Genomic DNA, 15906 nt, shown 5'->3' with positions numbered 1-15906 from the left:
GGAATTCTTGTAGCATGTAGCATACTTAAGGCTAAGAGTTTAATGAATATAGAGGGTATTTTAAAGAAAATAGTTTTAAGCTAGGGAATAACTTTCATTTCACAATAAAGCTTATAGTATGAGAGGAGAAACTGGATAAAAGAACAAGCTGTAACAAATAAGGAACAAAGAATGCAGACATACAAGGACAGCAGGATGGCCAGATAAGAAAATAACCAGAGAGAAAAAAAACAAGTGAGGTAATCGGCTTATGATAGGATGGGAAAAGGGAGGCGTGATTCTCAACTTGTAAATGAATAAGATTGCTTACATGCTCTGTTCTCGCGCGCACTTCTGCTTGATTACAGAAGCGTCCAGTTCTTGCAAGACGGTAATAAATTGTTCTTGTTTCCAAGGCTTTGTCTCAGGCTGATTGATTTGTGAGTGAGTTCTGTTTCTCACAACATGTCTACATCTTTCATCACCAATCCCGTGTCAGTGTGTAGGTGAGCACGTGTGTACGTGTCTGTGGGTGGGTGTCATACACAGTAATAGTCATACAGCACGGAAACTGACCCTTCGGCCCAACTCATCCAAACCGACCAGGTCTCCCAAACTGAACTAGTTTCATTTGCTCATATCCCTTTAAACTCTTTCCTAGTCATATACCCATCCAGATGCCTTTTAAATCCCGTAATTGTACCAGCCTCCACCATTTCCTCTGGCAGCTCATTCCATACACACACCACCTTCTGTGTGAAAAGGCTACCCCTCAGATCCTTTTTTAATCTTTCCCCTCTCACTTTAAACCTATACTCTCTGGTTTTGGACCCCCACCCAGGGGAAAAGACCTTGGCTATTCACCCTATTTGTGTCCCTCATGTTTTTATAAACCTCGATTAGGTCACTCATGAGCCTCCTACGCTCCAAGGAGAAATGGTCCCAGGCATCCACCCTCTCCTTATAACTCAAACCCTCTAGTCTTGGTAAAACCTTGCAAATCATTGGCAGAAAATGACAGCAAACTGCTGTTTCCCACAGCCTTCTGACCCACTCACAGGAAAAAACCCTAGCCAAGGATTTGACTTTTCAAATAGTTCAGATTTGGATTATGAGACCAGACACAGAGCAGATAAACAGGACATATTTAAAGACGTTTGACTGCTGAATGCTCCTCATCTACTGTGTCCATTGCTCTCTACACTGGGGAGAGAGAACATCTCCGGGATTCACGCACTAAACAACCCCACCAGCCTGTGGCTGAACACTTCAACTCCCCCTCCCACTCCGACAAGGACATGCAAGTCCTGGGCCTCCTCCACTGCCAAACCCTAACCACCCGAGGCCTGGAGGAAGAACGCCTCCTCTTCCACCTTGGGCCCTCCGACCACACGGCATCAATGTGGATTTCACCAGTTCCCAAATCTCCCCTCCCGCACCCTATCCCAGATTCAACCCTCCAACTCAGCACCACCCTCTTGACCTGTCCATCTTCCTTCCCACCTATCTGATCCACCCTCCCCCAATATCCCTGATGAAAGGCTGATGCCCGAAACGTCGATTCTCCGCCTCCTCGGATGCTGCCTGACTTGCTGTGCTTTTCCAGCGCCACACCATCTGATTCGGAATACTCCTTATGTGTCAGGACATGCACATGAGCTCGACAGGAATAATTATAAACAAAAGGCACTGGGAGAAACTCAACAGGTCTGGCAGCATCTGTGGAGAGAGAAGGAAAGTTAATGGTTCAACGCCATCAATGATTCTTCTTCTGTATTCCCTCAGACATCAGGCCCAACTAAAAGACAAAGCTGAAATAAAAGAGTCACTAGACTCAAGCCATTAATTCTGCTTCTCTCTCCACAGACCAACACTTTCTGGTTTTGTGCAAGTGAAAAAGCTGACGGGTGATAGAGTGTGTTCAAGATGCAGTCTGACCTTTCTAGATGCAAGTGCTCACAGTAAACTGAATGGCACACCTACTGTGCTTAAGCACTCTGTGTCAGTGCTGAGCTGGTCGTTTACTGATGTACTTTACTGTATGCTGATCCTACCTCAGCAGCCAAGTAATTCCCTGTCGCTAGATGCTTGAACCTAAACAGGCTGTTCCAGTGCCCAGCTCCACTTCGACACGGGTCATGATGCACCACCTGTAAAGGAGACAGCAACCAAGTCAATAACAGGAACGCTCTCACTGTAAACAATGGGGAAATGGAAGTCACGAAGATGACCATTGAACTTTGAGCATGATTTAGTAATTAGTCTCATCAGCTACCCTCATGCGGGAGAGCAAGAGCGTCTGGAATATACCCACCACAAAATACGAAGAAAATATTGCTCCTGTTCCAATTAGAACAGAAAAATGCTGCTTATGATTTTTCTTTTCCTTTGTAATGAATTTTAAACCTAAATTTTTGTATTGTTAATGGTACACTGTGAGGCTCATACTGGGCTGGGGGGTGGGCAGGGCAATTACACCCAAGAGAGGGTGGGTAAAACATTAAAGGTTCTTAAATATGTCGCTCATCTACCACCAAAGCACAGGCAGCAGGTTGGTCACTGATTTCTCTTCAAGTGGCTGTGTCTCCATCTTAATGCAGTCTTTACTTCCAGGGCAGCAGATACATGGGAACACCACCATCTGCATGTTCCCCTCCAAGGCACTCACCATCCTGACTGGGAAATATAATCACCTGCTCCTCCACTGTCACTGGGTCAAACTCCTGGAACTTATTCCCCAACAGTGTTGGTGGTCAATGGTAGACTGCAGTGGATCTAAGGAGCAGCTCAACCACCACCTTCACAAGGGCAACTAGGGATGGAGTTCTCGGACTTTGACTCAGCAACGCTGAAGGAACGGCGATATAGTTCCAAGTCCCACCTCCAGAGTTGGAGGGTAATCTTTTCAAAAGAAAAATTAGGGTAGCCCTTTAAGAACTGAGAGGAAGAGAATATTTTTCACCTCAGAAAGCCGTAGAACTTTAGAATGTTCTGTATCAGAAGCTGGCAGAGTCAGGCCACTGAATTTTATTTTTTTTTTTAAGGACGAGGTCTGGAAGACCATAAGACATAGGAGCAGAAGTGAGGCCATTCAGCCCATTGAGTCTGCCCTACCATTCAATCAAGGCTGATAGGTTTCTCAATCCAATTCTCCCGCAACCCTTGGCAAACAAGAACCTATCTATCTCAATGTTAAATATACTCAATGACCAGGCCTCCACAGCCTTCTGTGGTAGTGAATTCCATAGATTCATCACTCTCCTCACCTCCGTTCTAAAAGACTGATGGATTGTTGCTGGGGAGGAGATCAAAGGTTATCAGGGTAGATGGGAAGTCAGAACATACCCGCATTGGAAATGATTTTATTGAATGGTGAAGGAGAAAGTGAGGTCTGCAGATGCTGGAGATCAAAGTTGAAACTTTATTGCTGGAACAGCACAGCAGGTCAGGCAGCATCCAGGGAACAGGAGATTCGACGTTTCGGGCACAGGCCCTTCTTCAGGAATGAGCAGAGAGTGTTCAGCAGGAGAAGATAAAAGGTAGGGAGGAGGGACTTGGAGGAGGGGCGTTGGAAATGTGATAGGTGGAAAGAGGTCAAGGTGAGGGTGATAGGTCGGAGTAGGATGGAGGCGGAGAGGTCAAGAAGAAGACTGCAGGTCAGGAAGGCGGTGCCAGGCTGGAGGGATTCGGCTGAGACAAGGTGGGGGGAGGGGGGATGAAGAAACTGGTGAAGTCCAAGTTCATCCCCTGCGGTTGGAGGGTTCCCAGTCGGAAGATAAGACGCTCCTCCTCCGACCGTCGCGTTGTTGTGGTTTGGCGGTGGATGAGTCCAATGACCTGCATATCCTCGGTGGAGTGGGAGGGGGAGTTGAAATGCTGTGCTACAGGGTGGTTGGGTTGGTTCGTCCGGGTGGCCCAGAGGTGCTCTCTGTGAAGCAGACTCTAGGGGCCAACTGGCCTAGATTGTATGTTTTTCATACGTTGGGATTCTTTTTGGGGGGGAGGGGGATGTGCATGTGTGGTTTGGAGGGATACTTGTACATGGCAATGTTCTCAGGTCCCTACTGCCCTTTGTGCTTCTAGACGGTAGAGGTCATGGCTATTGAAGGTGCTGTTTAAGGATCTTTGGTGAGTTGTAGCTGTGCAGCTTGTAGATTAGAATCATAGAATCCCAACAATGTGGAAACAAGCCGTTCAGCCCAACAAGTCAGACTGACCCTACATTTACCCCTGGCTAATGCACCTAACCTACACATCCCTGAACACTATGGACAATTTAGCATGGCCAGTTCATCTAACCTGCACATCTTTGGATTGTGAGAGCAAACTGGAACACTAGGAGGAAACTCACAGGTCAGGTGGATGGGCCTTGTGAAATTGCCCCATAGTGTGCAGGGGTGTTCAGGCCAGGTGGATTAGCCATAGGGAGTGCAGAGTTATAGGGGGGTGGGTGTCTGAGTAGGATGCTCTACAGAGGGTTGGCATGGACTCGATGGGCCAAATGGCCTGCTTCCACACCATAGGGATTCTATGTTTTAGCAGATCTCCAGAGAAGCATTCTCTAGTCTTTCGAGCCTCCCACCCCAAAAAAAGGCAGAGGTAATGTAAATTCCCAATGATATATCGATGTACGATGGCAATTGAAGCTACAGGTTTTACCTCAATCTCCCACAGTGCTTTGGAGCTGGTGGCGGAGGTGGCTGACTGTCTCAGTGTGGTCCTCAGGAAGATGTGCTGCTGTTTCTTGTACTCATCACAGGTGAGGAACTTCTCCTGTTCCGCGTGGAAAAGCCTCACCACGTCACCCTGCAGATTCACGGCAGCAAACAGGTTACATCAGAGGCCCATCCACAACAGAAAACCAAAACTAAAACAGGCTGACAGCTAAAGGGAGCTAGAAATGAAGACAGTCACTGACCCCTTTAAGAACGTCATCCCGATAATCGCTGTGTTTCATGAACAGAGCAATCTTCCAGCTTGTGTTACAATTCACTGCGTTCACCTGGTGTTTAAACAGAAATGCTCTGGTTAGCTCAGTCAACCGATCACCAGCAATTCACTAACAGTCAGCTCGGGTTGACCTACCTCCTTACAGCCAGGGTTATCCAGCAACTCCTGATTACTGGCGTGTAGTGGCTGTCCAGCGTTGACTGGATTTAAGACCACTTTATCGCCCACTACCACCTACAGAACAGAAGAAAAGGGAAGCAGGTGATGGATACTGATCTTCAAGCTTTCTCATTATTGTTGAGTCACAAGTTTTACTGTTGCAATGAATACACAGGAGGGATCAGTGGCACAACAATAATGTCACAGGTCAATCTCTGTTCCAATCTGACCATAGCTGCTCTTGGCATTTGAATTCACTCCATAAACCCATTTATTCCAATGTCTAACTGCAATACCAGTTACACCACCGAGGTGCTGCACTTTCAATGTCAACATTTCACATTCACGTTACTCATCAAAATAGTCATCTTCAAATAAATGCTTTGCACCACAGGACCTAGTTATTGAGAGTTGCTCAGAAATATCGAAACATTTACGTCAGCCTGTAGCCCTGATGGTGTGGGTTAGGAAGGCGATCAAGTTTTAACAACAGGCCAAAGTGAAACGTAAACTACTTTGAATCTCATCAGTCCACACCTTCTGACTTCATTGGGTCTCTCCAATTCTCATCTGGACTCAATCTTCGCACCCTCTTACCATCCCAAACCTGACCCTCCGCCTATCCCAATCCTGGAATCCCCACCCATCCCAATCCTGACCTTCTCACTGAATCATAATCTTCCAAACGCTAATTCCAAGACCCCTCTCCTCCCCCCACCTCATCAGCCACCCTCTCCCCATTGGCACTCACCAATATTTCAGGCAGCCTCGCCTCTCCTCATATCCAGTCCCTCCAGCCAGTCCACACTTCAGTGAGCCCTCTCCACGTTCCACCACATTCAGCAATCTTTTGTCCACCTACTCTGACCCTAGTCTCCCTTCTACTAGAATGTGGGAACATGATGAATTTATTTGCAGTTTTTTTTTTATCATTCTGGAGAACATGTCATGAACCCTTTCCCCCCACTCTATGAAAATTATTGCTGAATCCACCCCCCTCATGTCGAGCAGTCAAAACCACTCCCACTCCCACTGTCCCACACTTCCCCCTTAGCCATCCCTCTCATTTCACCATACTCCTCCTCCACTGCTGTGCTCCTGTTCCACCATCTTAGATCACCCCCCTACTTCCCATCTCTCGCCTTCCTCCCACTCCTCTCCCCAAACATGCACCTCCACTGGATATTGACCCCAACCCCCTCAAAATGTTGCTCTCCCCAAGCACCTGACTGTGACTCCCCGTTTGCTTCCACAGAAGATCACAAATCTACGTCTGTCTCAGGACAACAATGGGAACTATTCTGAACAACGATAATAGACCAGTCTCAATCCCTAGCCTTCAAAGGCGGCAATTTTTAAAACACAGAGCTACCATGGGACTCATTTTATCAATACTGATACAAGGAACGTAATCAATCAATCACATGTTCATGACATGCTCTCCAGAAGGATAAAAACTGTAAATAAATTCATCAGGTTCCTACATTCTCATGTCCCAGAGAGGTCAATACGTTCCTTCAAATCAGTTGCGTGGGTCCAAGCAACCCAAGTCAGTCAGTGTTGGCCAGTGTAACTAAACCAGCCGAGTAGGGCTGGCACTTCAGACAGGAACCCTCAGTAACCAGTCATAAAGAACAACACGGCTTCAGGAGGGGCGGTCAGTCCCTGGCACTAGCTCCGGAGGGGGCGGTCAGTCCCTGGCACTAACCCCGGAGGGGGCGGTCAGTCCCTGGCACTAACCCCGGAGGGGGCGGTCAGTCCCTGGCACTAACCCCGGAGGGGGCGGTCAGTCCCTGGCACTAACTCCGGAGGGGGCGGTCAGTCCCTGGCACTAACCCCGGAGGGGGCGGTCAGTCCCTGGCACTAACCCCGGAGGGGGAGGGGCGGTCAGTCCCTGGCACTAGCTCCGGAGGGGGCGGTCAGTCCCTGGCACTAACTCCAGAGGGGGCAGTCAGTCCCTGGCACTAACTCCTTTTTAAATACCACAACCACTGAGTGGTTGCCAACAGATCCAAGAACAGCTTCTCACTCCGAGAGACAATATCTGGAGTGCTCACTTTAAAAGGAGACGGTTGAGTGAGAAAGCACACTGTCAGTCTGTACCGATTGGTGAGCTCTCTGTGGCAGGTACCTCAATGGGGGGGGGGGGGCTCTGGAACTGAGCGGGAAACAACCAGGAGATCACGAGTTCACTAGCAGCCACAGAAAACTGTACAAATGGGAGTCCATGAATCCAGGAGCATCGTGAACTCTGGAACGCTAAATTGTCCCATTGCCAGCAGCAGTCCAAACAGGTTGATCATGCCTTGCAAGGGATGTTACCACTGCCTTTACTGGCTGACACAGATAACAGGTGACTCCAGCCCCACACCACATGTTCGATTCTAAATCTCATGACAATAAAAATTTCCCGTACCAGAACTGGAGAAATAAGATGACCAAGGCATTGCTGTTGGATGAGGGGAAAGGGAACAAGGTACAAATCAGCCACGATCTGAAATGAATCCTGGGTAAGGAGTGGATTGAGAGGCGGAATGGCCTATTTCAGTTTCTTGTGTCCCCAGCACTGAATTCCAGGGTGAGGAACAACATCGGGCATGGACATAATTTCACAGCCAAATCTCCCAGTCTCCGGATGGGTGAGAAGTTAAAGGTGGTTCAAGATAAACATTGGGATCTCTCCAAATGCTCCAACCCCATAGGAGTTCCCAGTAAGTTCCAGTTTGCAATTGCCCGGCCTCCTCAATCCTGTACAAATGTTCTTGGGGACCATTGATCTTACTTATTTCCCTAGAGTTACTCAGTAAATGCAGGACAGATTTAAACCTGCTCCAACTCCTCGTTGTTTATAGAAGCGATCCTCACCTCCCAAACTCTCCAGCCTCTGACCCTCCCAACCCCACCCAAAATCCTCATCCGAAGTCACCATCCACACAGCCTGCCAACTCTACTCAATTACTTCACCCACACTTCACTCACTAACACACTTACTGAAATGTCCCCAAGTGTTTCAGTGTGTTAGTGAGGGGAGACTTTGTGGACGACAGTACAAAGGACTCTGTGATTTTCCTACCCCCACCATTTGAGGAGCCAGGTTCCGAAATCCCGGTCAGAAATGCGCAGCTCCACTCTCGGTTAAAGACAGGAGAGTGGTCAGTGCAGTTGCATGTTGTGCTGCGGTTTATGTATTTGGTCAGACTTACATTGTCACCCTCGCTCCTCAGCTTCCAAAAAGGCTGAATGTAGAACCAGGAGCCCTCATTGCCAGAAATGTCCAAGGAGACCCGCATTGCGTTTTTCTCCAGGAGGGCTGGTAACCTCTTGTTGACTGTGAGGTACTTGTTGCTTTTAATGTGCAGTAACTGCAGTCAAGATGACACAAAGACATCAAATAATGAACCGTTTCTTTAATGCAAAGATAGACTACTTGCGTGCACATCCATTATTCCACTAACTTTGCCCCGCTCTTATGCGGCAACCCCTCCCCTCAATCTCTTCGATCATCACTGACAGCCATGCTTTCAGCATCCTCAGGAGTTACCTTGCTAAAGCTCTCTGTCTCTCTCGTCACCTCTCCTGCATACAGCCAATATCTTTGACCCAGGATTTGAACTTGCCCCCACCCTCACCAACCACCACTCTCCCTTCAACATGGGCCTTCTCTGGCTCTGTAGTTATTGTTGCCTCTGATAGGTGCAGGACACTCGCCATAAATAGCCAAGAGTTGCAGACAGGACGAGAATAAAAAGGGCTCACAGGACAGAGAAACTCACTCAGATGAAGCACATTTTAAGAGATAAGAGAGAGAGGATGAGTTGGATTGAAGGGTGTGTTTCTGTGCTGTATGAATCGATGTGATGGAGACTTCGGGGAAGGAAGTGAAAAGAACAATAGATGGGTTGAACTTTTCTTCATTATTTAGACATAAATAGAATGGAGGCATCACTTGTCCCTAACTGCCCTTGATCTCAGTGGCCCAGAGCACATTACTGTGGGTCTGGAGTCACATACAGGCCAGACTGCGTAAAGACGGCAGATTTCCTTCCCTGAAGGACACTATGAGGAAAGGCCGAGGGACTTGAGGCTGTTTTCGTTTGAGAGAAGAAGGTTGAGAGGTGACTTAATTGAGACGTATAAGATAATCAGAGGGTTAGATGGGGTGGACAGTGAGAGCCTTTTTCCTCGGATGGTGATGGCTAGGACAAGGGGGCATAGCTTTAAAGTGAAGGGTGATTGATATAGGACAGATGTCAGAGGTAGTTGCTTTATTCAGAGTAGTAGGGGCGTGGAATGCCCTGCCTGCAATAGTAGTAGATTCGCCAACCTTAAGGGCATTTAAGTGGTCTTTGGATAGATATATGGATGAGAATGGAATAGTGTAGGTTAGCTAGGCTTCAGATTGGTTCCACAGGTCAGCGCAACATCGAGGGCCAAAGGGCTGTTCTATGTTCTAGATTAATGAATCGGATGGGTTCCTACAACAAACAGTGATAGGTTCATGGTCACCATCACTTAGACTAGCTTTCAAACACAGATTTTTTTTTTCATTAATTTAGCTCGAAAAGTACCAACGTCCATAGTAGGATTTGAACCAGTGGGCTCAGAGCAATAACCCAGGCCTCTGGATGACTAGCCCAGCGATGTTACCTCAAGGCGACCATCTCCTCCTCATTGATGGATATCATTTGGAAATGGAAAAAGAGAGAGAGAGAGAGAGATAGAGAGAGAGTAAGGTCACTGAGAAGCAGGGACAAGGTCTGTGATAATGCCGATCACAGAGATTTGCTCGAATCTTGGTGAGATGACAGGTTGGTGTCTATGAATCAGATAACGAGCCACTCATCACTGGAATATCCAGTCCCTACTCAGCTCTTGCAAGATATTACCCAATGGAAGTCATTATGCTGAGGAACCCACGCAGCGAGCAAGAGGTAACTCACCTGAATGACATTACTGTACTTCACCACCTCCCCCAGCAGTTTCCTGTTCTCAATCTCATTCTGTTTCTGCTCCAGTTCTGCTGCTTGCTGGAAAACAAATTCATGCTGTTTCCAACGACCTTCCCATCACAAAGAACACTCAGCACAGGAACTGAGAGACCTTTCAGCCCACCACCTTCAGGTTAGCCCCTGTACTAGATTTCAGATCACTCCCGGCTCTTCCCCCTCAGTCCTGGAATTTTGCTTTTCAAAAATGTATCCAGTTGAAATGATCAAGTTGCAACTAAATCATTTCAAGTGGTGCCTTCAGATAATTTCACTGCTCCCCAGTAGCATACTATAGACATATACAACAACTTACACCATCATCAGACTAAGAGTTCCTGGTCTTTCCCCTTCCTTCTCAAGCACTATCTACATCTTGGAACATCTCACCTTTGCCTGACCCATTCAGCACCCACGTAAACACCACCTTGTTCCTTACACTTTCCGCCAAACTCCATCTCCATTTTCTCACAGAGACACCTTCACTGCTTTTCTCCTTCAGCAACTGCACAAAATGGCTTCGTGTGCTCCATGATTTCAACATGCTCTTGCTCTCTCTTTCTCCTCTCTCTCTCTCTCCCCCCGCCCCACAATATCATTGCTGTCATATCTTTTCTTCATCTCTGCTTCTATGAAAAATTCCCGGGCTTATTCACAACCACCCACTGTGCTCTCACTACTGATCAGTGAGGAGGTGCCGGTGTTGGACTGGGGTGGACAGAGTTAAAATGGAAGCACTAGCCTTCAGAGCGCTGCTCCTTCATTAGGTAGCTTCATCAGGACAGCTACCTGATGAAGGTGCAGCGCTCCAAAAGCTAGTACTTCCAAACAAACCTGTTGGACAATAACCTGGTGTTGTGCAATTTTTAACTACTGCTACAGTATCAGAGCCCAGACCATCTGTGATCACTTCCTTGCATCTTTCCCCATTTGCATCGTATTTCCCTGTCCAAACCCTACTTTCAGTCTCCACCCTGCAAAATCTCTCCTCTGTTTAGTTACAATCACACTTGCACCATTCCAGCTGTCTAGTAATTGGCCCTCTCTTCACCCCGATTTGCTCAATCTGCTTCCCCCACTACATTCCCTCCCTCGCACGAGGCAACCTGGCCATAATTCTCTCAAGGCTCCTGTCGCCCAACTCCTAAACTCGGCTCTTTTCCTACTTTCTGTCCTCACACCCTCTCTGTGAGCTCACCTTGTCCATGAAACCCATATCCTGCTGTCTTCAACCTTATCGCTATTAGCATGGTGACCACCCAACTTCCTTTCCTAGACCTCCAACATCTGTGAATCCCATCACCAATCTCCCTCTCCCCTCCAAACTCCCTCAATGTGCTGCCACTCCCAAATTAGGGCTCATTTTGTTGCAGAACTCCCTCCGAGCAGTTCTATAAGAAATCACACATGACATCCTAGAAGACTGTGCCAAAGAGGACTTCTGCTTCTACACCTTTGACACAGTTCACCTCCTCATTCTCCTCCAAAGCCTCTCTTATATAAATGATATGGATGTGAACATAGGAAGTATAGTTAGTGAATTTGCAGACGACATCAAAATTGGAGGTGTAGTGGACAGCAAAGAAGGTTACCTCTGGGATCTTGACCAGATGGGCCGAGGAGTGGCAGATGGAGTTTAATTCAGATAAATGTGAGGTGCTGCATTTTGGAAGACTTATACACTTAATGGGAAGGTCCTGGGGAGTGTTGCTGAACAAAGAGACCTGGGAGCTCAGGAGCTCCTTGAAAGTGGAGTCAAAGGTAGATAGGATAGTGAAGGCGGCATTTGGTATGCTTTCCTTTATTGAACCGTGCATTGAGTATAGGAGTTGGGGGGTCACGTTGCAGCTGTATACGTCATTGGTGAGGCCACTTTTGGAATATTGCATTCAATTCTAGTCTCCTTGCTATAGGAAAGATGCTGTGAAACTTGAAAGGGTTCAGAAAAGATTTACAAGGCTGTTGTCAGATTGGAGGGTTTGAGCAAAAGGGAGAGGCTGAATAGACTGGGGCTGTTTTGCCTAGACTGTTCAAAGCTGAGAGGGGACCTTAAAAACGTTTATAAGATCATGAGGAGTATGGATAGGGTGAATAGTCAAGGTCTTTTCCCCAGGGTAGGGGACTCCAAAGGGCATAGGTTTTAGGCGAAGGGGGCAAGATTTAAAAGGGACCTGACGGGCAACGTTTTCACACAGAGGGTGGCAGAGATTGATAAATTCTTGATCTTGCAAGGAATTAAGGGCTGCGGGGAGACTGCAGGTAAGTGGAGTTGAAATGGCCATCAGCCATGATTAAATGATGGGCCAAATGGACTCCTATGTCTTATGGTACATGGAATGAGCTGCCAGAGGAAGTGGTGGGGGCTGGTACAATTACAAATATAATTTGCCATCTGGAATGGTATATGAATAGGAAGGGTTTAGAGGGATATGGCCATCAGCCATGATTAAATGATGGGCCAAATGGCCTTACTTCCACTCCTATGTCTTATGGTACATGGAATGAGTTGCCAGAGGAAGTGGTGGGGGCTGGTACAATTACAAATATAATTTGCCATCTGGAATGGTATATGAATAGGAAGGGTTTAGAGGGATATGGGCCAAATAGGACTAGATTCATGTAGGATATCTGATCAGCATGGATAAGTTTGCCGTAGGGTCTGTTTCTATGCTGCACATTTCTAGGACCTTAGATTTATCAGGATGTTGCCAGATATGGAAGGTTTGAGTTATAAAGACAGGCCAGATAAGCTCCAGTGAAAAATATACCAGCCTCGTAGGTTGCGAGGTGACCTTATACAGGTTTATAAAATCATGAGGGGTATCGATAGGGTGAACGGTGGGTGCCTTTTCCCTATGTTGGAGGATTTCAAGACTAAGGGGCACATTTTTAAGGTGAGAGAAGAGTGATTGAAAAAGGATATGATAGGCAAGTTTATAAAATCATGAGGGGTATCGATAGGGTGAACGGTGGGTGTCTTTTCCCTATGTTGGAGAATTTCAAGACTAAGGGGCACATTTTTAAGGTGAGAGGAATGAGGGGCATTTTTTTTTCCCCCACAGAGGGTGATTCGTGTGAGAAATGAACTCCCTGAGAAAATAGTGGATATGAACGCAATTACAATGATTAAACGACATTTGGCTAAGTAGGTGAATAGGAATATTTTGGAGGGCTATGGGCTAAGCAGGTCAGACTAGATTTATTTGGGAATACATTCAGCATGGACTGGTTGGACCGAAGGATCTGTTTTCATACTGTATGACTATCAGCCTGTCCCTCAAACAGTCACCGTTCTGGATCTGATGTGCACTCCCACTGGTCAACAACTCATTTCTCAGGTCCCAGAAATGGAAACCTAATTGAACACGGCAGGAGAAGAGGAAATAAAAGCACACACGCACACACATATCCTTCAGTGCAATGGGATACCTGCAACTTGCCCAGCAGTGCAGCTTCGGTATTGCCTTGTTTCGACTGCTTTGCTTTCCAGAACTGTTTCTGCGCTGAATACCTGTTCATGGGGCACACCTTGAAAAGGCAGTCTGAGGATAAACAAGAATAAAAAATCACGGTGCGTTATTAACTCAAAGACAGGGCACTCCTGCTCTCTGTGATTTGTGAAGCAGTTATAAAGAACAAACGTCCAGTGGGTTTGTCCCCTTTCTTTTTAAGATTTGAATACCTAAAAATAAAGATGAATTATCCACCTCCATGCACATCATTTCCTGATTTAACGGAGGCAACCCCAGTTCAATTCTGCACTTTTAATCTTACCAATACTGCAGCACCTTTGAGCAACAATTTACACGCTATATTTACAGTAAAGGTCAAGTCACCAGAGACCCACTGTCGCATTAGAGAGAGGTGACTTGTAGTGGTTTAACCGGAGGGTCACCATGCCTCAGGGGGAGGGGAGAGGTTGAGGAGGAAAGTCTTTGTTGTGGTTCTGTTCGCTGAGCTGGAAATTTGTGTTGCAGACGTTTTGTCCCCTGTCTAGGTGACATCCTCAGTGCTTGGGAGCCTCCTGTGAAGCGCTTCTGTGATGTTTCCTTCCCGGTATATTGGGTCCAGGTCGATGTGTTTGTTGATAGAGGCATGGCACTCATCCACAGATTCTAGGAATTTCCTGGCTGTTCTCTGTTTGACTTGTCCTATAATAGTAGTGTTGTCCCAGTCGAACTCATGTTGCTTGTCATCTGCGTGTGGCCACTAAGGATAGCTGGTCGTGTCGTTTCGTGGCTAGTTGGTGTTCATGGATATAGATCGTTAGCTGTCTTCCTGTTTGTCCTATATAGTGTTTTGTGCAGTCCTTGCATGGGATTTTGTACACTAATTTGGTTTTGCTCATGCTGGGTATCGGGTCCTTCGTCCTGGTGAGTTGTTGTCTGAGAGTGGCTGTTGGTTTGTGCGCTGTTATAAGTCCTAGTGGTCGTAGTAGTCTGGCTGTCAGTTCGGAAATGCTCTTGATGTATGGTAGTGTGGTTAGTCCTTTGGGTTGTGGCATGTCCTCATTCAGTTGTCTTTCCCTTAGGCATCTGTTGATGAAATTGTGCGGGTATCCGTTTTCGGCGAATACGTTGTATAGGTATTTGCAGTTCTGGTGTACTGCAGTGTGTTGTGGCCCTTTTGAACAGTGTCTTGATGCAACTTCTTGTGTGTGTATTGGGGTGGTTGCTTTCGTAGTTTAGGACTTGGTCTGTGTGTGGCTTTCCTGTATACCTTTGTGGTGAATTCTCCGTTCGGTGTTCTCTGTACCATCACGTCTAGGAATGGGAGTTGGTTGTCCTGTTCTTCCTCTCTAGGGAATCGGATTCTTGTGAGTGTGGCGATGATGAGCCGGTGTGTTTTCTCTATTTCTGTGTTTACAAAGGTGTCATCCACATATCTGACCCAGAGTTTGGGTTGAATTTGCGGTAAGACTGTTTGTTCTAATCTTTGCATTACCGCTTCTGCTAGGAGTCCAGAGATGGGTGAGCTCATTGGTGTGCCGTTGATTTGTTCATATATTTGGCTGTTGAATGTGAAATGAGTTGTGAGGCACAGGTCCATGAGTTTGAGTATGCAGTCTTTGTTGATAGGTTCCCTGTCTTGTTGTCTGTTCTGTATGTCCAGCAGGTTGGCTATTGCTTCGCAGGAGGCTCCCAAGCACTGAGGACGTCACCTAGACAGGGGACAAAACGTCTGCAACACAAATTCCCTGCTCGGCGAACAGAATCACAACAATGAGCACCTGAGCTACAAATCTTCTCACAAACTCAAAGTCTTTCCTGGTAACCTCAGCCAGTCTGGAAATTGAACCCATGCAGTTGGCATCACTCAACAGAACCTGGTAATGTTGAGTTTGGGGCATTGCATTTTTCTCATCATGGCCCCGTTATGGTGTTTGCGAGTTGCTGAGGCCTCAGTCCTGAGGGAGAGCACTCCTTTACCAGATCAAAGTTTTCAGGTTACTAGGCGTCTGTGGGGTGGGGTGGGGGGGGATAGGATGACTGTTTACACCGATGGATTTGGACTTTGAAGGGGGAATTGGCTGTAGACTACCTCTTCACACAAACGGTGGTCACAGCTAGAACTCTCCTCCACAAATGACACGCTTCCATCAGCCAAGAGAAGGGATCTGACCGTACAGAATCACATTCTGCATCTCCATGACGCTGCACACAGTGACACTACAGAATGGTGTTTAAATGCTCTATACATACAGTCAGATACTGACAGTCCAGGTAACTCTGAATAACACAAACAGGATAAATACATCCTCAGAAACGATTCAATGCTCAGGTATATAAAAAAAAAGTGATGTGTATTTTTTTCTCTTATTCACTTGTGGGAT

The 15906-nt window shown here is 46.9% G+C and overlaps 1 protein-coding gene across 3 annotated transcripts in view; it reads right to left on the bottom strand.

The window, feature by feature from the left end:
* itpr2 (inositol 1,4,5-trisphosphate receptor, type 2) overlaps positions 1 to 15906 on the bottom strand; it is a 241261-nt gene that overhangs the window by 158105 nt on the left and 67250 nt on the right. For all 3 annotated transcript variants that reach the window (XM_043713352.1, XM_043713350.1, XM_043713351.1), the window contains exons 3-9: positions 13503 to 13615; positions 10029 to 10115; positions 8292 to 8450; positions 5065 to 5163; positions 4898 to 4981; positions 4639 to 4785; positions 2034 to 2129 (exon numbers count right to left, since the gene is read on the bottom strand). In XM_043713352.1, the coding sequence (XP_043569287.1) occupies positions 2034 to 2129; positions 4639 to 4785; positions 4898 to 4981; positions 5065 to 5163; positions 8292 to 8450; positions 10029 to 10115; positions 13503 to 13615 (785 nt within the window). The remainder of the gene's footprint in view (positions 1 to 2033; positions 2130 to 4638; positions 4786 to 4897; positions 4982 to 5064; positions 5164 to 8291; positions 8451 to 10028; positions 10116 to 13502; positions 13616 to 15906) is intronic.

Source organism: Chiloscyllium plagiosum, chromosome 23, assembly GCF_004010195.1.
Source record: "Chiloscyllium plagiosum isolate BGI_BamShark_2017 chromosome 23, ASM401019v2, whole genome shotgun sequence".
NCBI classification, from domain to species: domain Eukaryota; kingdom Metazoa; phylum Chordata; class Chondrichthyes; order Orectolobiformes; family Hemiscylliidae; genus Chiloscyllium; species Chiloscyllium plagiosum.
This window is presented reverse-complemented; position numbering and strand designations above follow the sequence as displayed.